The sequence below is a fragment of the Lissotriton helveticus genome, chromosome 3_1 (genome assembly GCF_964261635.1).
Source record: "Lissotriton helveticus chromosome 3_1, aLisHel1.1, whole genome shotgun sequence".
Lineage (NCBI taxonomy): Eukaryota > Metazoa > Chordata > Amphibia > Caudata > Salamandridae > Lissotriton > Lissotriton helveticus.
This window is the reverse complement of record NC_136061.1, coordinates 333,665,191-333,690,113: the sequence shown is the minus strand read 5'-3', so window position 1 is coordinate 333,690,113 and position 24,923 is coordinate 333,665,191. Positions and strand designations below refer to the sequence as shown.

Below are 24,923 nucleotides of genomic sequence, written 5' to 3'. Positions count from 1 at the left end.
CCCTTCCCGCCAACGCCGCTTTTCCCCGCCCTTTTTCTATTCTGTACCCTCCCCGCTCCCGCCTCCCAGCTGCTCCGCCCACCCGCGCACTTCGCCTTAAATGGCGACCGTGCGAACGCGCAGCGTTGACGCGCAGCGGGTGCGCCGATTGTGCGCCGAAGGCGCGCCAAAGGTAAGCCCGTCTGCGCCCGTCCGCGACCAGATCGCGACCAGGGCCAGGACCCCTGGCCCACGAAGACCCCGACCGACCCGCCTGACATACGCCGCCGCCACCCTCACCGCTCTCAACACCGGCCGACTCCCAGACTGCCACCAAGCCACTCCACGACGTACCCACGGACCTTTCAGCTGCCACGCCTGCAAGTTCTCCTGCATCCGGACCTGCCTCGCACCAGCACCCGCCAAGACGAACACCAGCAGCACCCACCTCAAGTGCATCCTGATCAACACCCGCTCCGTCCACAGACACGCCATCGAACTCTGGAACCTCCTAGACGCCACAGCCCCTGACGTTGCCTTCCTCACGGAGACCTGGATGAACGCCTCTTCAGCTCCCGACATCGCCATCGCCATCCCAGAGGGCTACAAGATCGTCCGGAGGGACCGAAACGCCAACCAGATGGGAGGAGGCATCGCCATCATCCACAGGAGCACCATCCGTCTCACGACCAGCACCGACAACACCCTGACCAGCGCCGAACACCTGCATTTCCAGATCCACACCAACCCGAACACCACCCTCAGAGGCACTCTGATCTACCGACCCCCTGGACCACGCACACAATTCAGCGAGGACATCGCCGACTTCGTCAGCCCGCATGCCCTCCCCTCCGCTGACTACATCCTCCTGGGAGACCTCAACTTCCATCTGGAGAACAACAACGACCGCAACACCACCACCCTGCTCGACAACCTCGCCAACCTTGGACTCAAGCAACTGGTGTCCACCCCCACCCACCTCGCCGGACACACACTCGACGCAGTTTTCTCTTCCAGCACAGACATCGAGTTCAGCCACGCCACAGAGCTTCAATGGACGGACCACAGTTGCGTCCACTTCACCTTCAAGAGAACGACGACCCACCAACACCAGCAACAGGCCGCCCGCAGAAGCTGGAACAAGATCACAGCAGACCAGCTCGCCACCTCCCTGAGCCAGCACCCTCCTGCCAGCTCAGCGAACCCCAGCCAGGCCGCCGACAACCTCACGAAGTGGATCAGCAACTGCGCGGACGAACTCGCCCCCCTGAGGACCCCGCCTAGCAGACCCGGCAGCAAGAAGGCCCCATGGTTCACCAACGAACTCAAGAGCTCCAAGAAGAACTGCCGAGCCCTCGAGAAAGTCTGGAAAAGGGAACCGACACCGGACAACAGGACCTCCTACAAACTTGCCACCCGGAAACACCACCAGCTGATCCGCGCCGCCAAGAAAACAGCATTTAAGGACCGGTTGGACAACAACGCACACAACTGCAAGGAACTCTTCAACATCGTGAAAGAGCTTTCCAACCCCAGCGCAGGAAACAACGACGTCACCCCATCGCAAGACCTCTGCAACTCCCTCGCTTCATACTTCCACAACAAGATCACGGACATACACAGCAGCTTCAACAACCAACCAACGCACACCATGACCGAACAACCACCCCCCACCACCATCCTCCACGCCTGGACCCCGATCAGCACCGAAGACACCATCCGCACAATGAACTCCATCCACTCCGGATCACCGACCGACCCCTGCCCTCACCACGTCTTCAACAAGGCCGACGCTGTCATCGCACCCCACCTGCGAGACATCATCAACACATCCTTCGACACCACCATCTTCCCGGAGAGCTGGAAACACGCCGAACTCAGCGCTCTACTCAAGAAACCGACAGCGGACCCCACCGACCTCAAGAATTACCGCCCCATCTCGCTTCTCCCGTTTCCATCCAAAGTCATCGAGAAGACCGTCAACAAGCAGATGGCCGCCTTCCTCGAGACGAACGGATCCCTCGACCCCTCACAGTCCGGCTTCCGAGCCAACCACAGCACCGAGACCGCCCTCATCGCCGCCACCGATGACATCCGAGCCCTGATGGACAATGGAGAAACAGCGGCCCTCATCCTCCTGGACCTCTCCGCGGCATTCGACACTGTCTGCCACCGCACCCTAGTGCAGCGCCTCAGCAACGTCGGAATTCAGGAGAAGGCTCTGGAATGGATCATCTCCTTCCTCGACGGAAGAACACAGAGAGTTCGCCTACCACCGTACAAGTCAGAGGCCTCCGAAGTCATCTGCGGCGTCCCCCAAGGATCATCTCTGAGCCCCACCCTCTTCAACGTCTACATGAGCCCCCTCGCGGCCATCGTACGCAAACACAACCTCAGCATAATCTCCTACGCCGACGACACCCAGCTGATCCTCTCCCTGACCAACGACCCGCCGCCGCCAGAGCCAACCTGCACGAAGGGATGAAAGAGGTAGCCGAGTGGATGACGATCAGCCGCCTGAAACTGAACTCGGACAAGACGGAGATCCTCATCCTGGGCTCCTCACCCTCCGCCTGGGACGACTCCTGGTGGCCTCCCGCCCTGGGCACCGCACCCAAACCGACAGACCAGGCACGCAACCTGGGCTTCATCCTGGACTCCTCCCTCTCCATGACCAGGCAAGTTAACAACGTCTCCTCGGCGTGCTTCAACATCCTACGCATGCTACGGAAGATCTTCTGGTGGATCCCCACCGAGACCAGGAAGACCGTCACCCAGGCCCTCGTCACCAGCCGTCTGGACTACGGCAACGCCCTATACGCCGGTACCACCGCCAAGCTCCAGAAGAGACTCCAGCGGATCCAGAACGCCTCAGCCAGACTCATCCTCGACATCCCACGAACCAGCCACATCTCCGGACATCTGAGAGACCTTCACTGGCTCCCCGTCAACAAAAGAATCACCTTCCGCCTCCTCACCCACGCACACAAAGCCCTACATGACCGAGGCCCGAGTTACCTCAACAGCCGAGTCAACTTCTACGCTCCCAAAACGCCACCTCCGATCAGCCAACCACGCCCTCGCCGCCGTCCCCCGCATCCGAAGAGCGACTACAGGAGGAAGGTCCTTCTCCTACCAGGCCGCCAAGACCTGGAACTCCCTCCCGACCGACCTGCGCCTGACCCAAGACCACCTCTCCTTCAGGAAGAAGCTGAAGACCTGGCTGTTCGAGCAGTAGCGGCACCCCCCCCACCCCCCAGCGCCTTGAGACCCTACGGGTATGTAGCGCGCTCTACAAGTGTCACTGATTGATTGATTGATTGGAACAATGGACCAAGCACCTTCCAAGAAGCAGACCAGGAGGATAAAGGCTGTGCCTTCCCAACTGCCTACAAGTGAGGATCAGCCTTCACAGGAAGATGATCTTGAGACCCCTGAAGGAACTGTCCTTGAAGAGCTTGAACCTGATCAGGTTGAGTTTCTGGGGACAGGGGGACCTTCTGGGGCAGACTTGGGGCAGGCTCAGTTAACCTGTCCTTCTCTTGAACCCCTCAGACAGCAGGCTGCTGCTGAGGCTGCTGGGAATGCTCAAGGTACCCATAAAGTATATTGGGATGATGGGCTCCTTTATTCAGAGGGTAGAGACCCCAAGCCTGGTACAACCAGGAGGTTGTTCATACCTCTGCAATTTAGGGGCTTCCTTCTTACCTTGGCCCATGATATTCCCTTAGCAGGACACCTAGGCCAGAATAAGACTTGGGACTGGCTTGTCTCTCACTTTCACTGGCCTCACATGTCTGAAGATACCAAGGAGTTTTGTCGCTCCTGTGTAACCTGCCAAGCCAGTGGCAAAGCAGGTGGTACCACAAAGGCCCCCCTGATACCACTACCTGTGGTGGGGGTGCCCTTTGAAAGAGTGGGGATTGACATTGTAGGACCAATGGATCCCCCTACAGCATCTGGGCACAGATTCATATTGGTGGTGGTGGACCATGCCACCAGGTACCCAGAGGCAATTCCACTTAGGACCACAACAGCTCCTGTTGTGGCCAGGGCATTACTTGGAGTTTTCTCCAGAGTGGGGTTTCCTAAGGAGGTAGTATCTGATAGAGGTGCCAACTTCATGTCAGGATACTTAACAGCTATGTGGAAGGAATGTGGTGTCAACTACAAGTTCACCACTCCCTATCATCCACAATGCAATGGGCTTGTTGAAAGATTTAACAAGACCCTAAAGGGTATGATCAAAGGATTACACGAAAAGCTCAGGCGAAGATGGGACATCCTTCTACCCTGCCTTCTGTTTGCTTACAGAGAGGTCCCACAAAAGGGGGTTGGCTTCAGCCCCTTTGAATTGTTGTTTGGGCACCCTGTAAGAGGACCCCTGTGTTTGATAAAGGAAAGGATGGGAGTTACCTCTCAAAAAGCCCAAGCAAGACATAGTGGACTATGTACTTGGTCTCCGTTCCTGGATGGCTGAGTACATGTAGATGGCGTCCAAAAACCTTGAGGTTAGCCAAGAATTACAAAAAGCTTGGCATGACCAAAAGGCTGTCTTGACTGAGTACCAGCCTGGACAGAAAGTATGGGTGTTGGAGCCAGTGGCCCCAGCAGCACTCCAAGACAAATGGTCTGGACCCCATACTATCATTGAAAAGAAGGGAGAGGTTACCTACTTGGTGGACCTAGGAACTCCCACGAGCCCCCACAGGGTGCTCCATGTTAACAGGCGGAAAGCATATGTTGACAGGGCAGACATGGGCTTGCTCATGGCTACAGATGAAGGGCAGGAGGAAGAGAGTGACCCTCTCCCAGACCTGCTGACTCAGAACCCTGAGGATGGCTCAGTTGATGGTGTGGCCTTAGATGGCAGCCTCACTGAACGTCAGCAAAATGACTGCAGACAAGTTTTGCAGTCATATCGACATATGTTCTCCCTGACACCCAGTCAGACTAACTGGTGTACCCATGTGGTGGACACTGGTGATAGTCTTCCTGTGAAAAACAAGATTTACAGGCAACCTGACCATGTCAGAGATCGTATCAAGACTGAGGTGCAAAAGATGCTGGAATTAGGTGTCATTGAGCCTTCAGAGAGCCCCTGGGCTAGCCCAGTGGTTCTGGTCCCCAAACCTCACACCAAAGATGGAAAGAGAGAGATGAGGTTCTGTGTGGATTACAGAGGACTCAATGCTGTCACCAGGACAGATGCACACCCTATTCCAAGGGCAGATGAGCTCATAGACAAATTGGCTTCTGCCAAGTATTTGAGCACATTTGACTTGACAGCTGGCTACTGGCAAATCAGGTTAGCTGAGGAGTCTAAGGCCAAGACAGCAATTTCTACCCCAGGTGGGCATTATCAATTTGTGGTGATGCCCTTTGGTTTGAAAACTGCACCTGCCACCTTCCAAAGGTTGGTGAATCAAGTCCTTACTGGGTTGGATGACTTTTGCGCAGCATATCTGGATGATATTGCTGTCTTTAGTTCCACCTGGGATGATCACCTGGTCCACCTGAAGGAAGTGCTAGAGGCTCTGCAAAAGGCAGGCCTCACTATCAAGGCAACCAAGTGCCAGATAGGGCAGAGTAAAGTTGTATACTTGGGCCACATTGTAGGTGGAGGCCAAGTTCAACCACAGGAGAGTAAGATCCAGACCATAAAGGACTGGTCCCCTCCAACTACCCAGACTCAGGTCAGAGCTTTCTTGGGCCTGACTGGGTACTACAGGAAGTTTGTTAAGAACTATGGGTCCATTGTGACTCCTCGTAATGATCTGACATCCAAGAAGATGCTCAAAAAGGTTCAGTGGACAGTAAACTGTCAAAAGGCATTTGATGACCTGAAGAAGGCCATGTGCTCTGCACCTATCCTGAAGAGTCCTGACTACTCAAGAGAGTTCATTGTCCAAACAGATGCTTCTGAGTTGGGAGTGGGAGCTGTGCTTTCACAACTTAATGTAGATGGTCAAGACCAGCCCACTGCTTTTATTAGCAGAAGGCTGACCCCCAGAGAGAAACGTTGGTCAGCCATTGAGAGGGAGGCCTTTGCTGTGGTGTGGGCCCTGAAGAAGTTGAGACCATACTTGTTTGGCACTCACTTCAAGATTCAGACCGACCATAAGCCCCTCTTATGGCTTAATCATATGAAGGGTGAAAACCCCAGACTGCTCAGGTGGTCCATTTCCCTACAGTGGATGGACTTTACAGTGGAGCACCGCCCAGGGACTGACCATGGTAATGCAGATGGTCTCTCCAGGTACTTCCACTTAGAACATGAAGACACAACTGGTCAAGGTTAGTCTAATGTCCCTGCGTTTGGGGGGGGTTGTGTAGGAGAGTAGGGTCTGCTATCCTATGGTCACCCCAAATTTTTGCTTTTTGCTTCACTGGTTTATGACTTAATGTGGCTGTGGGCCTGCTAATCAGACCCACAGCCTGCTGTTCTCTCTCTAAATTAATGCCAATGCACATTAGGTGCATTACGAATTGGAACTGGTTCACCTTATTGGCCCCTGTAACAGTGTACCCCAGGTACCCAGGGCATAGGTGCTTCCAAGGCCTACCTGGGGCTGCAGCACGTATTGTGACACCCTGGCCTCCATATTTGACACAAGTAGCTGATCACTCAGCTGGGGTAAGTCGGTGTAATCACCCCTTACTTAGGTATAGTATATCTATATCTAACCTAAAATGGGCACATATGTTCCTATCAGCCACTCCTATGGAAGGCCTCATCAATCCTGGAGGCAGAGTGCTTGGAAATATGTGAGATGGCGCTCTGGCATGAGCTGAGCCTGTCTGCAGCTTTCGGAACCACGTCCTTTAGCTGTTCCATGATACTGCCATACCGTATACTCTTAAGTGCATTATGAACCTCGCGGTTAAATGCTATCTTTGGTTTGGCTTTATCAAAACATGTCGAGTAAGGTGTCATACGAATTGGAATACTACCCCCTCGCCAGTTCTGGCGACGGGGGTAGCATTCCACCCTTCTAGAGGGACACGACATGTACATAACCTGAAACCCGGGTAAAGTTAAACATGAGCCTCAGCATCACAAAATGGATGCTGCCACCACAGACACAAGTCTGACCTCCTGCTGCTGGGAGTCCTTCCAGCGAGGGTGGCTTGGACAAAGGGTTTCCTGCCTTGGGAGGTGCTAGCACCACCCCAGACAGGGTTTTGGGTATTGGGTAGGACAGGGCTGAATAGAATCAGACATGCCTGGGCACACAAGGTGTCCTGTGCATTTGCCAGTTCAAACCTGTGCTGGGGCTCTCCAGCCCCAGCCTTGGAGCGAAACGCACAAAGGAAAGGGGGTGTAACCGCCCCCCTTCCTGGTCCCACCCAGAGGAGGGACCTAGTAGGTGATCCGGCCCCTAGAATTCGAATAAGAGTAGGAGCTGTGTCCCAGGACTTCAGATCATCCTGAACTCGACTTAAAAATAAGAAGAAGACTGGACTTCGACATTCTGCTGCACAGAAGACGCAAGAGAATCTCCCTTGTGGCCAAGGAGTGACCACCCTGTGAATACAGGCACCAACCAGCAACTCGACATCTGCTTTGCCGCCGCCTCCCGCCGGAGCCCGAGCCCAGAGCCTGACAAGACCCAGACTCCCAGACATCTCAGAGCCCGATCCATAGTCCCTGAAAAGAAGAGACCCGTGGAGGCACCGAGAGACGTGGGACCGGACATCTTGGAAGACCCCCGAGAAGCTGACTGCGCAGCACCCGAGGCACCCTCGACGCTGTGCTTTGGGGTTTGAGAAGCCCCGACACCGAGCAGCATTTGCACCGAAGATCAGCCCCCCAGCATCTCCACGATCTGCGTGGGGCCTTTTTGCACTTTGCCACTCGACGCGCCATCCCGGCCACTTGCCACGTGGCTAGCGGCCATCTTGGCGACGAAAACTACAACTTACACCACTGGTCTGGTTGCTCCAGACTGGCCCTTGCTCCCCTGAAAAGGAGCACCCGCTCTGACCTTGCTGGTCCGAGTGAGAAGCTTGCATCGATTCCTGCGTGGCTTGCATTAGCCAAGGCCTGTTTGCTCCAATCAAGAAGCCGACACCGCCAACAGCGAGAGCCTTTGTGGGACAGCATGTGACCAACGCCTGGACGTCCTTGACCTCTTCGTGTCCACGTGGCTGCAGAGACAATCTTCACTTCTTCACCTGTTTGCACCCGACATCGCCTGGTTCCATCCTGGTTCCACGGTAGTCACTGGCTAGTGACTTTGAACATTGTCCCTTCTGCTTTCAGGTCTTCACCTCTTAAGATCCACCCTTGGATCCACCGGAACTCTCCTCGACGACCCGCATGCAGCATCTTCAGCTCCAAGCACCATCGACCTGCGTGAAGAAACCCGACACTACTTCGCACCTGTGCACCCGCTTCCTGTGGGTGAGGTAACTCAGCAACGCCGGTGTTCCCACACTGGTGTACACCTCTAGTGCCTGTGTCTAAAGTTTTATCCTTGTAGGTCCATCGGAAGGTTCCTTAAATACTAACTTTGTAACTTTTACGCACCATTGACATTGCATTGGTGCATGCGTGCGCTTTAAGCGCTGCACCCGAGTCCCGCGGGCCTTTCCCGACTTCATCACTGCTAGTCCCGAACAGCTCCAGCGATTCCCCAGGCCCTAGGCCTCTTTCCTTTCCCCATAGTGGTCCTTATACCACTATTTAAGTATATGGTTTAGGTGGCCCCTAGGGCTCATCCATATTCGTGCAACTTTTGTATATTTAAACTGTGTTTTGTTTTAACGCATATGCTTCTGTGCTCATAAAGAGTATAGGGGATATTTGTAGTAAATAAATATATATATATTTTCAATATATATCTGTGTGGTGTCCTTTCATTTGGTATTCAAGGGGATTGTGTATGGTAAAACAGCTTGCTTCACATGCCTTTACAGAGTTTAGCCTAAGACTGCTTAGTCCATGCTACCCCTAGGCTAGCTTGTCTACAAGGTTGACTTACAACCAATCATCATAAGGGTTGCTTGGCATGGTACAAGGTGATCACTAGAACTAGTGAGCATCATATACCAGGCCAACTTCTCACACTATCAAAAATACATATACACCTATACCGACATTACACACCAGCACACAACCTATTCACATATGAAGTTATCCTACTCACTTATGCAAACAATGGATCATATTTACATACTTACTTAGCTACACACATACAAACACCACTTCATCTATTCATTTAGATAGTAAGTCATATTTAGTATATTATAAAATCATTATTACAAGTTTATAGTTATCCATACAGTCACTCACACAATCATTGAGTCTTATGTATACTTATTTATATACAACAACTGACACATACACTGCCTTTTATTTTTCTAGTTTGTTGGGCATGTACCATTGAGAAATATATTTGCTCATCACCACACCCATAAAGATATTCACTCAACCAAACAACTGTTAGAACATGTAGTTTTAACTTCATATATCTACTGAATCAACTATTCACACATCTTTGGGCAGTCACACACCCTCTACCGAACCACACATTCACTCTCCCATACAAATACTCAGTTAACTAATCAATAACTAACATAGACTTTCACATAGCTAGTAATCAACTGGAGAACCAGTTTACACAACAACTGACAAAGTGATACAGATATTCACACAGTTTAGTCACTATCCACTATATTTAGTGAGACACTATAAATTGTTAAAGTCCTCCATCCAAATATTTATTTTTATATATCCACTCATACTTCAATGCAAATTGCTATATATATAAAGCATATTTAAATATCGAAGCAAACCACATTCACTGGATGATGTCATCATTGATGTCATTTGAGATGTCATCAGTGATGTCACTGACCATGTCATGAATGATGTAATATGTGACATCATCAGCAGTGGATTGCGGGTGCGTGAAATATAGTTAGTACAACTAACTTCATAGGAGCAATTTCAATGGTTTTTTAAAATGCTAATTCCTAACTATATAAGGCCTGAAACCTATGGTTTTTCAGTGAATATATATATATCCACCACTTTACTTTCACTTCAAGAAAGGATTGTCCGGGCCTCAATTTAGTCGAAAGCGTGTTTATTTAGGACAGCTTCGCTCGATGCGTTTCGAAGGTCAAGCCTTCTTTATCACGAGTACGAGACGGCTGTTTACACTGGTTTAAATAAAGGTCACATGGTACTCATGTGATACCTGTAGACATTAACAACAGACTCGCTGAAGTCTTCATGGAGTTAAATCATGGTGTCACAGATTCAACAGCACATAATTCAAAAATCAATTAATTCATGGATGTCAAAAATAAATAAAATAAGTACTACAGTGATTGCATAACTCATCAATGTGAATTCAAAATGAAATTCAACAAAATAGTCAATTTCAATTTCAAAAACTTTATTCGGAAGCATGTAAATCATGTCCATAAAAGTACATACATACAATACATATTAAAAGAAAATACACTTTGACAATCGCAATCAGCTACAAATACAGTAAGATACATATAACAATCAAATAACACACTTAAATTTTTTTCCAATAAATAAGATGGAATAAGAAATTTGATAAATATATTTAAAAAATCATGCTTTTCCTATAGCTGATGGCCCTAAGTAAAAAACTAGCCGTGTAAAAACAGATGTCAGGGTGATGCAAGTTAAAAAGTAATTTCATTGCCGCTTTAACAGTTCTTGCTCCAAATTTAATAAATAAAGGTTTTAAAAAGAATTTACGACATTCGCTATACAGGTTACATATAAGTAGAAAGTGCTCTGTGCTTTGTTCCGAAATATTGTCGCACCGACATGGACCAGTAGGGCGCTTCTTAATCTCAGGGAATGCAACCAATAGGTGGACCGTACCCATCCTCATCCTGGTGAGAACAAACCGGTGTTGCCCTTTAGTCACCTGGATGAGGTAAGGGTGTAGGCCCACAAATTCATTCAAATGGTTATAACGTATACAAGTGGAAAGTTTAAGATCATCCGTAGCTCGTCTTTCTGCACAATGATTTAAGAAAATTGATTTCAGACTCTCCTTAGAGAGATCCGAGGCAGAACAGTGATCTAATGTAACGTTAAGCCCAAATACACTAGAGAAAGAATCAATTGTGTACTTGATCCATGGGATTTTAAGAAAATAGTCTAGGCGTAAACAATCCTCGATGATGGCCCTATTAAATGAGGTTTCGTCTTTTATCCAGACTGAACGCCACAACATCAAAGGTCTCAACAATAATAGATCGTTTATATGGTGTAGTCCTAGTTCTTTATGGACCAAACTATTAGCAGTAGAGGTCGGGAGACACAGCAATTTTTTCAGGAACATATTCTCTTCTACCTGTAGGGATTCTACCCTAGATACCCCCCATATCCCTGCTCCGTAGAGGGCAGCCGAGAGACACCTAGCTTCAAAAATCTTAAGCATTTCTTTAGGCCTTCTACTACCTAATTTACTTGCAAATGCAAATATTCCATTGGCGCTCCTGATCATTTTGTCGCGCACCACCTTGTGCTCGACATCCCAGTGGCCATTTTTGGAAAAGTTAACTCCCAGGTAGCAGAAGTTTTCCACAGACTGCACCACTTGGCCGTCAATGAGATACCTATAGGGCTTTTTAATTTTTACCTTACTAGCTCCGCACTCCATCACAAATGTCTTGCTTTTATTAATGACCAACTTTCTTTTCTCAATAAAGGCCACAAATTTATCTATCAAAAGCTGTAGACCCCGGGGAGTCCTAGAGAGCAACACAGCGTCGTCCGCATAGAGTAACACGGGGATGGTACTTGTGTTTACTCTAGGTGCGTCAGCTGGCGCCCTCTGTAAGATCGAGTCTATTTCATTAATGAACAGAGTGAAGAGGAAGGGTGCCAATACACACCCTTGTCTGATACCTCTCCTGACCTTAAATTTATCTGTGCATTCGCCCGAAGGCCCATACCGGACACTCGAGCTAAGCCTCTCGTATAAACGGGCCAGAAAATATATAATTTCCCTGGGTGCTCCCATTTCTAGCAAGGTAGTCCATAGTATGGCGTGATCCACCAGGTCAAAAGCGCTGCTCAGATCAGCGAAACAGAGGTAAAGTGAACCCTTTTTTGCACGGGTGTATTTCCCGATCAGTAGCTCCAGATTTAAGCATTGTTCAATGCAACCCCTCCCTTTCCTGAACCCATATTGGCAGTCTGTCATTATTTTGTTAGACTCTGCCCATTCTTCCAATCGGACGAGGAGTACACGGCTCATGATCTTGACCGACGAATCCAACAACGAGATTGGCCGGTAGTTTTTGGCGTTTCCTCGGTCCCCTTTTTTATGAATTGGAACTATTATAGATTCGGACCAGGTACACGGAATAGTATAGCGAACAGCAGCATTAAAAACTTTGGCTAGTACTGGCCCCCAAGTCTCGGGCGCAAATTTGTATACATCAACTGGGACACCATCGGGTCCCTGGGCCTTACCGCCCTTACTAGCCCTGATACTACTTAGGACCTCCTGTAAGGTGATATCTAAATTAAGTACTGACAAAATAGTCAAACTGGCAGTAATGGAAAATACATTTGTCATTTTGTGTATCTGCCAGGGAGGGAACAATAAAGCATCACATTTCATGGTTGAGTGCAAAATGCAAAAAAAAATGCAAAAACAGCCAATTCTTCCGTACTTGCATCGAACATAAAGCTTTAAATATCGCCCAAGTGGGCAAGCTTCCAACAATTGAAGGTGGGCCTCAAAAAGCCCCAAAAAATTCAAAAGAATATATAATAAAGGAACTCAAATTGCTATTAGATGCAACTTTCGGTCAAATGAATAATGGAAAATAGCCCAAGTGGGCAACCAGTACTGTTAAGCAGAGTCCTGCCCCAGTGGGCATAAATCGACGGCATCACCCGAAGCCAAAGCTTAATCTGTCACCACAGGCAGTGCTGAGCTTCCTCACACTCAAGTTCAACAGTTATACATGCTTTCAATGTGCTGTTTCCGTGGTCATGTAAATAAACTCTCCTATTGAGACTTCCCAGAGATCTGTAAGCATAAGAAAATGATAAAAACAAATGAGCATGTGACTTGAAACATGTAAAACAGCATCTCACATACAATATTAAAAAACAATCATGAGAACGGATACAGATACAAATAGAATTGTCTAACCCAGATGCACAGCAAGTTCTTCATCAAGGTTGTGGCCTTCAGGTTGCATGGTTCTGTACTTAATAATGAGTTTGGATTCTAGTCTCCTAAGTTCCTGAATTCTGTCACCCCCTCTTTCCCTGACAGGGACTGTTTCCAGAACACAGAAAGAGAGTAGAAAGGCATTACTCTTGTGATGTGTAGCAAAGTGTCTCGCTATGGGGTATTGCTTGTCCCCTTTGGTGATGGCCCGCATATGTTCCAATATCCTCTTCTTAGCTTGGTGTATTGTACTGCCAATGTAGTAGAGTTGGCAGGGGCATTTGAGGTAATAAACTGCATAATCAGTGAGACAAGTGACATGTTTCAAGATTTTAAAATTGTCACACTCACTAGACAATTTCACTTCTTTAAGATTCTTACTATTGCGGCAGGCTTTGCATTTACCGCAAACGTAGAACCTTCTTACTGGATTTTTCTTATTGGTGCCTGGCACAAGTGTAGTGCATAGCATATCCTTAAGGGATCTCGGTCTCCGATATGTTATTTGGGGGTGCTCACTAATTCCCTTTACAAGATCTTTATCGAGTTTTAGTACACTCCAAAACTTCCCCATGGCTTGTTTCACTTTACCTGATTGCTGATGGAAATCAGTGATAAATCTACTGGTCAATGATTCAGAAAGATTAGTGTTCCTATCTTGACTTGTGATCAGGCTACCTCTCTCTTTCGCATTAACTGTTTTGACAGCTGTGGAAATGCATTTGTTGGTATATCCTCTTAGTTTGAAGCGCTCTGTCATGACAAGCACTTCTTTCATGTAGTACTCATCTGTAGAGCAGTTGCGTTTAGCACACAAGAATTCGCCTAATGGTATGGAGTTGATGAGGTTGTTTGGATGGCAGCTTTGGGCGTGCAAAAGGCTATTGCCTGCAGTCTCTTTTCTAAATAGGATGGTTGTAAGAATATTACCTTCAACTTTGACTTTAAGGTCAAGAAAGTCAACTACCACATTGCTGGTGTGACTGGTGAAGGAGAGATTAAAAGTGTTAGTGTTGAGTGTTTGTACAAATTCTGCAGCCTCATCGTTGGTTATATATATGTACAAAAGTTCAGTTGGCAAAACAATACACTCTCGCCAAGTGAGCCTAACAGGGATTCTCATCGTGCAAATCTTCTACCTCAAATGTAGAGTGCTATTCACAATAAATAAGTAGGCCCTATTTCCTTTTTTGTGATGTTTCATTACACAGACCAGATTATAGCATGTGACAATTGGTAACATAGACTTTTCACCATAACCATTTCAGAACCTACTGTATTGCTCATAAGCTTTCGAACAAGACCGGAATTGTAATACAAACACTTTTTGAGTAGAAGTACAGAACATCTACTAAATCAAAATATGTATTAAATCTGTATTTAAAGGAATCAACTGATAGGAGTCAAAACCCCTCTCCATGAGTAACTCTTAAAGCTTTTTCAGTTGATCTCAGAAGGTCTGGCGAAATCTGTGGTGTCAAGCTAGGCCTCAAAATAGTTGACTCTGTATGAGTTCAAATATCCAAGTAAGTACTTATGTCTTGTTGAATAACCGGGTCACAACAGGCACCAAACATAGAATCATGCACTGGCTCTGCTGGGAAACAGGTTATAGCTCACTTCTTCTGATCCAGGTTTTTTCAAGCTTTAAATCAAGTGCCCAAACGGCCAAGATAAAATGGGAAGAGTTCATCCTATATAATTTTGAAAGAAAATATGCCTATTGAACGGAATCATTTGGCGAAGCAGCTTTGTATATCAATAAATGGGAAGCAAGCATGGTGTTAATAAAGGATATCTTCCTCCTGAAGTTTCCTGGTCTCATTGAAAAAACACTCAGGACTAAAGGCAGACTAGATTTAAATAGTTTTTCACTGCCACCAGAAGGCATGGAAGCAGCTCAATGCTGACTTTGTCTTGTGGTAACAATGATGACAATCATCGCAGAGGGCGTCTACAAAAGGATGAATGGAGCCTAATATTTGTTTTCGTGACACAGATGTCCTATATGGAAATTTGTGCCTTATTTTCCACCTGCTTGTTTCGTAGGGAGTAGAAAAGAGAGGAGGCCCCACCAACCAAAGGGACCAGGGCACTACATAATAGTGAGGAAAAAATATAAGTCCCTTGGAGAGGAAAACAAACTCAAATTCACACTAGTACAACTTCAATCAGACTCATAGACCCCAAACAACGGGGAGTGCACATATACTGAAATCATTCAACAAAAACACCAAAGAATGTTGCTGGAGAGGCTTTATTCATATATTTATAAAAACCAGACTCCTATTATAAACATCACAGTTTTCATTGAAAAACCTTAGTTGTCTTTCAGTTCTAAAAAAACAATAACCCTGATATGCATTAAAACAGTTCATACTGAGCACAGTAAATCCAATTACATTTAAAACCAACTCCTTACTTTTGTTGTGGTGCACATATAAACCATAAAAGCAAACTATCAGTTATAATAAAAAAAATGTATACAGAAATATACAATAGAAGAAACATTATAAAGACCTAACAGGAAGACCCTATTGCACAGCTAGGGAGGTACTGTTACAAAACCTGATCCAACGTATTACGTAGAATTCATATCTTTATTGTTGTCCATTATTATTTTTGCAATATTTTTTTCATAGTTGGATTCAGTAATTGAACAGCGTCAACATGTTTTGGTGGTCTTGGCACTATAACCCCCACCTTCTTTTGGACCAAAAAGGTGTATCAGGGATAAGAACCTCCCTCTTAAAGGAACTACAAATAGTTCAAATCTAAGAAAAGAAGAAAGAACAATAGGGAAGAAATATATAAAAATAGATTTTTAGTATTATATCCCATTCCATGAACTAACCAGCCATTTAGAATATATTTCTGAATTCCTTTAAAAAACCAAAAACAAATCCCAATAGAGCAGACATAAACCTCCCGCTTAGGGCATCTGTCAATACAGTAACGGGTATGGTGGATCATAGTTAGACCCTGACTCTTTCGTTCACACACTTCTTTCATACACAATTATTCAATTCCCATTTAGTCATATTGGTTATTCCTTTCAAGTTGTAAAGAAACTGCACTCACCAAAATTAGTGATGTGCTTCCTGATAGCATCAAATAATTTGTGCAAAAAATACTCTATCCTTCTTATTTCTACCTGGATAGGTAAATTCTGTGCTCGGTTAAAAAAAAAGAGAGAAACATTATCTACATGAATGTGGGACCAATGGAACACACAACAATTTAGACATTGATAGGTATAAGTCATGTACTAATCCTTTGTGCATGCATTGGATATTGGGTCCTGAATGGACCATATCAAAGACAGTGCTATCAATACCGGTGTGTTGAATAACCGGAGATGTGGCTGTTTGCTAATTCCTTATGGTAAAGGTAAAGAAAGGGCTTTTGGTACCAGCAGCGGGCCCACTTACTCAGTATTTGGGTAACTGCACAGGGTGTCTGTCCACAACCCGTGTCCACTGTTCCTAAACAAAGACATAAAGAAGCATGTCTAAATATATGAAGCCCTAGAATTCAATAGCTATTACAGAGGCAAATCAAGTACTGCCATAAATTGCAAATCCGGCACATCGCGATTTAACTAAGTACTGTGGGGTAAAGTAAAAATTACATAGTGCGCTATTTCATTGATATTAATAATATTTCTTTAATTGATAATAATTATTAAACAAAATTATATATTTTGTTTTTATTTTTAGACATTCAATTTTTATATTTATAATTTTATATTTTGGGGTATTTGAAAGAGTTGTTCAAATATGTTATTTGTTTAAAGTAAAGTACTCTCTCTGTTCTGTACCATAAATAGAGTGGGAATAGTAATTTTACCCCTCCTGACTCTAACGCCTCCCCTCCTGAGTTCAATACTTTCCCTAATGTTGCACATACTGGAGTGGGAATAGTAAATTTTACCCCTGAGCCCAACACTTTCCCTAATGTTGCACAGACTGGAGTGGGAAAAGTAATTGTAACCCCTCCTAAGTCTAACACTTTCCCTACTGTTGCACAAACTGGTGTGAGAATAGCAAATGTGATCCCTCCTGAGTCCTGCGCTTTCCCTAATCTTGCACCTACTGGAGTGGAAATAGTAAATGTAACCCCTTTGGAGTCCAATGCTTTTCTTACTGTTGCACACACTGGAGTGGGAATGGTACATTTTACTCCTCCTACATCCAATGCTTTCCCTAGTATTGCACACCCTGGAGTGGGAATAGTAAATTTGCCCCCTCTTGGTCCAATGCTTTCTCTACTGTTTCACCCCTCTAGTGTCTAACTCTTTCTCTACTGTTGCGCATACTTTAGTGGGAATAGTATATTTATTATTATTATTAGAGTTTAATTGTTTTAACCCCTCCTGAATCCAATGCTCTCTCTACTGTTGTAAAGCCGGGTCTGGTGGCTTAGTGGCTAATGCATCCACTGTAGGGGCCTGTGTTTGATCTCTTGGTCATAGGTTCAAATCCTTATGGGTCCACTCCACCTTTCATCTTTCTGAGTTTGATGAAACAAGTAACATTGAGTTTGGGTAACAATAAAAATCTATTATTCAGCACCAAGATAATTTAGGGTGCTTTACCAATACACATATTATGGTACAGAGTGAGAATAGTACATTTTTCCCCTCCTTAGTCCAACGCTTTCCCTTGTGTTGCACACACTGGAGTGGGAATAGTAAATGTAACCCCTCCTGGTCCAATGCTTTCTTTACATTTGCACCGACTGAAGGGGTAACAGTGAGTTTCACCCCTCTAGTGTCTAAAGCTTTCTACTGTTGCACACACTGACTGGAGTGGGAATAGTAAATGTTATCCTTTCCGGTGCAATGCTTTCCCTACTATTGCACATACTGTAATGGGAATAGTATATTTATAATTATTAGAGTTTAATCGAGTTTTAGTATTATTTAAAAATGTATTGTTATTATGTGTTTTTGTATTTATTTTTATATTTTTTTAGATATATATAACTTTCCAAAATAGTTTTAATAAAACCTGTTTAGCTATTGTTTACATTGTATGTGCAATTAAATTGAAATATTTTTTAAGAAATTCAGTTAATTTGTTACATTTATTATTCAGTTTTTCTGAGTATGTAAATATATATATATATATATATACATACACATATATATATTTATATATTTATATACACTATATTATATATATGTTTATATTTAAAAACCTTTAGAAGGTTAAAATATAGATTATAATTAATATATTTTGTAATAGTTTTATATATTATATGTGTACATAGATATATGCACATTCATATATGTGTGTGTGTTTGTTTAAATTAAGTATGCATTTATGTATATATATATATATTTAAACATATTTAATGTACATTGTATTAATGTTATGTTAAATATTTCATATTTACTGTCTTTAACTATATATATATACATATGTATATATAAATATACATATATATATACACACTAAAACCAATATTTTTATATATATTTTTTCGATATGAGTGTAAAACGATTTTTTAAACATATTTTTGTACTTCCCATTCCAATTATATTTTTAACATGATATTTCTGTATCATGATATTTTTGGTTGTGATATTGTGTCAGAGAACCATAACTTTAACACACTCTTGCAGGAGCAAACTTTGGGGGCCATCTCCCTGTAATTATGACCCCGCAATATAGTTTGTAACAGTGAGTGCAATGCCAATTATGTGCTCAATTTCCTCAGATAGGTGCTCGTCTTGACTTCTGCAAAACATGTAGTCTGCACAGGTTAGCTGAGCTTGAGCTTGCCACCAATTATATGGAATCCTTTCATATATTTTCCTCTTACAGGTGAGCTGTGGTCAAAGCTATGGAGTGCTACACACCCCTAAACCTGACACAATGATTGACAAATTTGCTTAAAGCTCATCTGAGGAAAGAGCATACGCTCTAATTAACTTCATACTCATGGAGGATATATTACCTCTGGGAGGAATCCCTCCATGGCTCCTTAAGTCAGATGGCGTCAGAAATTCAAAGGCTTACATGAAAGGGTGCCGTTCCTTTTTGGCCACACCACTTGTGGAACAGGTGTCTAGAATTAGGGATCACTCTAATGCATTTTCTAACCTCCGTCCCTATGAATAGAGTACTGGAAGAATGACTGAATGAATATGATGGTGATCGTCTCATGGAGTTTGAGCTTCAGTGCTTCCAAAGGCAGGTTCATGCTGCGCTAGACATTTTCACTTTTGTTGGAAAATGCCAGAAATATGTCTATTTTCTTCTGACAAAGTTTAACCATATACAGGCAGCATGACATCATGACATGGATGTACCAAAATATCAAGTTTGTGTGTTCATGACTGATGCTTTGGGTCTCATATGAATATTAAGAAAATGTCTCCAGCAGGGCTTAATTGAATGTAATCTGATTGTTAGCTGAGACTTTCTGCTCCTGGGTGCTTCTAGACTGCTTCCTCTGATCGTTTTTGTTTTAGAAGAAATTGAAGTTAGTTGGGATTTCCATGAACCTCATAGTTCTGGATGAAGCAACAATGCCATGTTACTCTGAACTATTAAGCCAATCCAGGAGGATGCTCAATCGGAAAATTATACCAGAAATTGGGACTATTAGAGAATACTTTAGATACCCTACTCTACATCTTCCCCTTGTCTTTTTGACCTACTGGAAAAGGTTTTGAGTTTGGGCCATAGCATACAGGTTGAGTCATTGCTATGTCTTTTTGGTACAGTTTCTGAACTTCTATTGTTGCTAGCTTGCCCTGCACTGTCAAGGCTTTCTGGTTGTCCTATCTGCTTTAATATGACACTGCAACATTGTTTATATTTCCTGATGTCTATGCTTTTCCAGTTTCTGAAAAGGCTACTGAATATTATTTATTTATTTATTTATTTATTTATTAGAAAGTTTTGTATAGCGCGAACAAGACCCGTGGGTATCAGAGCGCTTAACATATAGGCGTATGCAACAGACATGTATCTAAAACAGTTATATGGGCATCAAAACGAATAACATATGAAGGCGTAGGGAAAGACATATATATCAACAGTTATACAGACAACAAATATGAGGTAGATGATAAGAGGTAGATGATGAATATAGTCAATGGCGGGTATACTTCTATCACAATAGTTGGGTCATTGACATTTCGTGATCAATCTATTCTGGGTAGACATATATATCAGACAGTTATACGGAAAACAAGTAAGAGGTAGATAATAAGAGGTAAATGATAAATAAAGGGAGAGGTGGAACTATTTCTATCAGAGATAGAATGTGTAAACAAGTATGAAATTTAGGTCAATTGTCAGATCATGACTGATCTATTCTAGGTAGTGTATTTCTTCATCAGAAAGCTCTTTACTTCTCGCTTAAATGATGCCACATTTTGGATCTTCCTGATGATAGGAGGAATTGAATTCCATATTCTGGGGGCAGCTCCTGAGAACGCTCTATCATAAGTTTTTTTCTTGTGGAAAAAGGCTGGCCGTAATAGAAATTCTCCAGTACTCCTCGCTGGTCGATTCCCTCCCGATAGCTCGATTTTCTTCGCTAGGTATCCTGGAGTGTTGTGGTGTAGCGCTTTATGGGTGATACAAGCTATCTTCATTTGGATTCTTGCTTCATAGGGTAGCCAATTTAAAGCTTTCAGGTGTGGCGATATATGGTCATATTTCCTGGATCCGGTGATAATTCTTGCCGCAGCGTTTAGGCATGCTTTCAGTGGTGCTGTGGACATTTTTGGTAATCCCGCTAAGGTGGTGCAGCCGTATTCAATCCTAGAAATAACTAAGGATTGGATAGCTAATTTGAGATCCGCCTCTGAGATGAATGGTTTCAGTTTCCTTAAGTAGTTCAGGTGGAATCGGGCATTCTTGGCCATTGAGTTGATGTGGGCTTTCATGTCTAAATTCTCGTCCAGAGTGATTCCTAGAGATTTCGCTGACTTGATTAATGTTGGGGTGCAGTTTAGTGCAGTTACCACTTTCGTCCACTCCTTTATTTCCGTACGGCTCCTTGCTGGTGAGATTAGTAGGAACTCCGTTTTGTTGGCGTTAAGTTTCAGTTGGTTGGTGATTAACCATTGTAGAGCCATTTTTAAAGCCTTGTTCACTCGTTCCAGATCTTTTAGGGAAGAGATCTTTAGATATATTTGCGTGTCATCTGCATACATGTGATACGATATCTGTGCTTGTTGGAGAATTTCTGTGAGCGGTTCAACGTAAAGGTTAAACAGATCTGGGGATAACGTTGATCCTTGAGGGACTCCGATTGAAATAGGGCATGGAGGTGAAAGTGATTGGTTGACCAGGAATCGTTGTGATCTGTTCTGTAGAAAAGAGATGAACCATTTCAGCACAATTCCTGTCAGACCCATCCTGTCCCGTAACCTGGACAATAATGCTTCGTGATTTACGGTGTCGAAGGCCGACGATAGATCGAGGAGAATCAGTAGGCATGCTCTGTTTTGGTCAAGTGCCTGTAGCGCATCGTCAACAATATGAAGGATCGCTGTTTCCGTACTGTGTCCGGCTCTGAATCCTGATTGGCATTCGTCAAGCAATGAGAACTTGGTGATGTGTTGGCTTAGTTGGTTCTGTACGCATTTTTCTATTAGTTTGGCCAGTAGTGGGATGTTGGTCACTGGGCGAAAGTTGTTTGGGTCTGATCTATCTGCTGTGGGTTTTTTGATTATGGGGGCAACTTGACCCGTTTTTAGGCAGTCTGGGAGAATAGGTTTCCTCCACAACAGCACGTGGTTCCACACTGGGACCTGAATATGGGGTTTAACTGTTTAATGGGGGCTTCCCTCAATCATTATATTTTGAGTCAATGTACTCATGGAACTTGAAAATCCAGATAATGAAGACCCTTTCTTTTTCTTACCTCATCCGGTTGAATGGGCGAGCTTCAGGTCTTGTCTGCAGAAGCTTCTATCTCACCTGTTTCAGAGAGAAAATGCCCTTCTGTGGCCCTCAGTCTGCATGCAGTTATTTCAAAATTCCATATGGCACCTGCTTCTAAAACAGAGGGAAGGTTCCATTGGTTTGACTTTAAAATGGTATTGAGTTTCTATGTCTCTCGAACAAAATGGTGTACCTTTCATCACCAGTTCTTTTGTGTTTCACAGATGCAAAATGGTGCAAAGACATTTCTAAGGTGGCCAGATTGTAATATTTCTCAACCTATATTAACAACTTAGTAGGAATTAAATCACAGAAGGCTTCAGGGCCCACTCCAGGTTGATGTGAATTCAGATCCTCAGATGGATATTTCTTCCTTGGACATCCTGTCTGATGGATATGTGGTCATCTGTTCACACATTACACTGTTCACTCCGTTGCATGAGAAGAAATTCCTTTTATCAAGCGGTCATGCAGAATTATTGGATGTAGATTTACATTTGAATTCACTTACTCCTTTTCCCTCCTCCAATTTGTTGATAGCTTTATTCTTTGGGTCTCTGATAAGATAGGAAATCTGTTGGTATATGGTATCTGTAAAATAGGAACATATAGGTTGAAGTAAGAGGAGCACCTCACATCCATCAGCTTGAAACTCCAGGCTCAACTGACAAGAACAGAACCTTACATTAATAACATCACTGGGGATGGAATGTGGCCCAAACATTCTATTACAGCACACCAGCAACTAGATACCACAGTATCCTTGAAGAGAACACCTCACTAGCCCTCTGTAACTTTTTTTGACTGATCCATTTAACCCTTTCCCTAAAATTCCTTTTTATCTGCTCATTTTCCAAGTTGGATCTAACTGTTTCTGATGTAGTTTTGCCATTCACTGGATTTTGGTTATGGTAAATAAGTCTGAACAGATATGTTGAGAGGAGATATAGTATGATCGATGTTAGAATAAGTCTGCCTTCACATCAGGAATAAAAAGTGCCACTCGAATAGTTCCGAACTTTCCAGATCCAGAATGAATTTAGGATATGCATCATAACAAAGAAAATGTGCAGGAGGAAGAATGCACATGCGAGAAATATTTGTCAAATTAATATTATTTATTCTTTACAGCTAAGGGGAGTGTGAGATATCATTACTTGTGCGTGTTCTTCCAGTGGCACAGCTTTTAACCTAGGTGTCTTCTTTGAACAATGTTTAGAGGGTCATTTGGTCTGCATCCGACTGCTCATCAGATGCGGCCCGACCGTCATCTACTGCTGTGGCCCAACCAACGCATTACAATGTGTGCGGTCAGAGCAGCAGGCGTAGGGACATTCCAACACTTTCCAATGGGCTCAAGGAGCCCATTGGACAGTCGGAGATTCAGTAATCCCTACAATAGGGACAGTGCCTGCTCAGGGACCGCCGTAGGGATTAGAATATCATTTTGCACCTGCCCTTTCATGGCAAGCAAGAACCAGGCAGAAAGTGACCGACCTCCGCTATGGGGCCTGGGGGGCACATCCATGCACTGTGTGGCAGGCACCACACAGTGCAGGGATGTTTTTAAAGTGTACATTTTCTATTGCAGATTGTGCCCACAGCACAAGCCACAATAGAACATATACACTTTGTGGCTGCAGTGAAGATGGTCACATTGTAATAAGGGCAGCGGGACCGCCAAATTCCTCTCAGGTGGTCACGCTTCTATTACGGTGCAGGTTGGACCAGAGTCTTACCAGCATCGTAATGATGTCCTTAGTCTTGTTAGTTGAAGCAGTTACAAAAGTTAGTGGGGTTTATATCTGAGTAAACTCCGAGGTCAGTGCTAAGATTTATAGGCCTCCTACCTAGAACTATTGCCCTTACATTTGTGTTGTCAACTTTACTGATGTCCTATTTGCAGATGTTCACATTAGCCTGATAGGAAAGCTCAAATGTCTACGAGCATCCTCTTCTACAATGCTTTCCTATTTCTTTCCTCTGTGTTGCTACTAAAAGCTGTGATGCCCTAGTCACTAACCCCACAGTGTTTCTTCACAGGGATTCCATCTTCATAGAAGAACATGGTTCAAAAAAGAATGCAAAGAAAATCATCATTGTGTTGACCGATGGGGTGACTTTCATGGATGAAAGAAACCTGACAACAGTAATCAGCTCGACCCAGATGATGAACATTGAGCGCTATGTAATAGGGGTGAGTTCATCTCAAACAATATAACATTTCACATTTAAGATTAATGCCACAGACTAAAACTTACCTCCTACTGTCTACATCCTAACATTGATCCACAGCAAACACATAACATTCCCATGACACAAGATGGTCTTCGATACAAACAAATGGTCTGAATTGAAATTGAAGACACTTCACCCGCATGTACAAATGCTGTTTGCCTAAGTTCATGCCAAATTTCTCATACGGTGTTGGAAGTGTAGTAGTGGTAATAATAGTGTTTGTATAGATTGTGAGGGTGGTGATAATAGTGGCAATAATGGTAGTTTAATGTTGGTCATGGTGATGGTCGTGATGGTGTTGTACTAATGATGATAGTCATTAGTGGTAATAGTGGTAATAGTGGTGTTTGTGATAACTGTGGTGGTGGTAACGCTCAACTAGTGCTTGACCTCAATGAAGTGTGGCAACTGTTCCTAGAGCAGAACAGTGGCTTTGAACTGGTGACAGAATGGACTAGTTGAAGGACTTTGATTCCTATCAGCTCCAAGGGCCCCTAAACTTAATTCACTTGAAAGTGATTGTGTTGAAGCCTGCTCTTTGATAGTTTAGGGTGGAGGGGAGAGCTGGAGAATCGAAAGTCTTTGCCCCCAAGACCGACAC

The 24,923-nt window shown here is 44.3% G+C and overlaps 1 protein-coding gene across 2 annotated transcripts in view; it reads left to right on the top strand.

Annotated features, from left to right (window-relative positions):
- Positions 1–24,923, top strand: part of ITGAE (integrin subunit alpha E) — an 844,898-nt gene that overhangs the window by 245,243 nt on the left and 574,732 nt on the right. For both annotated transcript variants that reach the window (XM_078679953.1, XM_078679952.1), the window contains exon 10: positions 24,128–24,281. In XM_078679953.1, the coding sequence (XP_078536079.1) occupies positions 24,128–24,281 (154 nt within the window). The remainder of the gene's footprint in view (positions 1–24,127; positions 24,282–24,923) is intronic.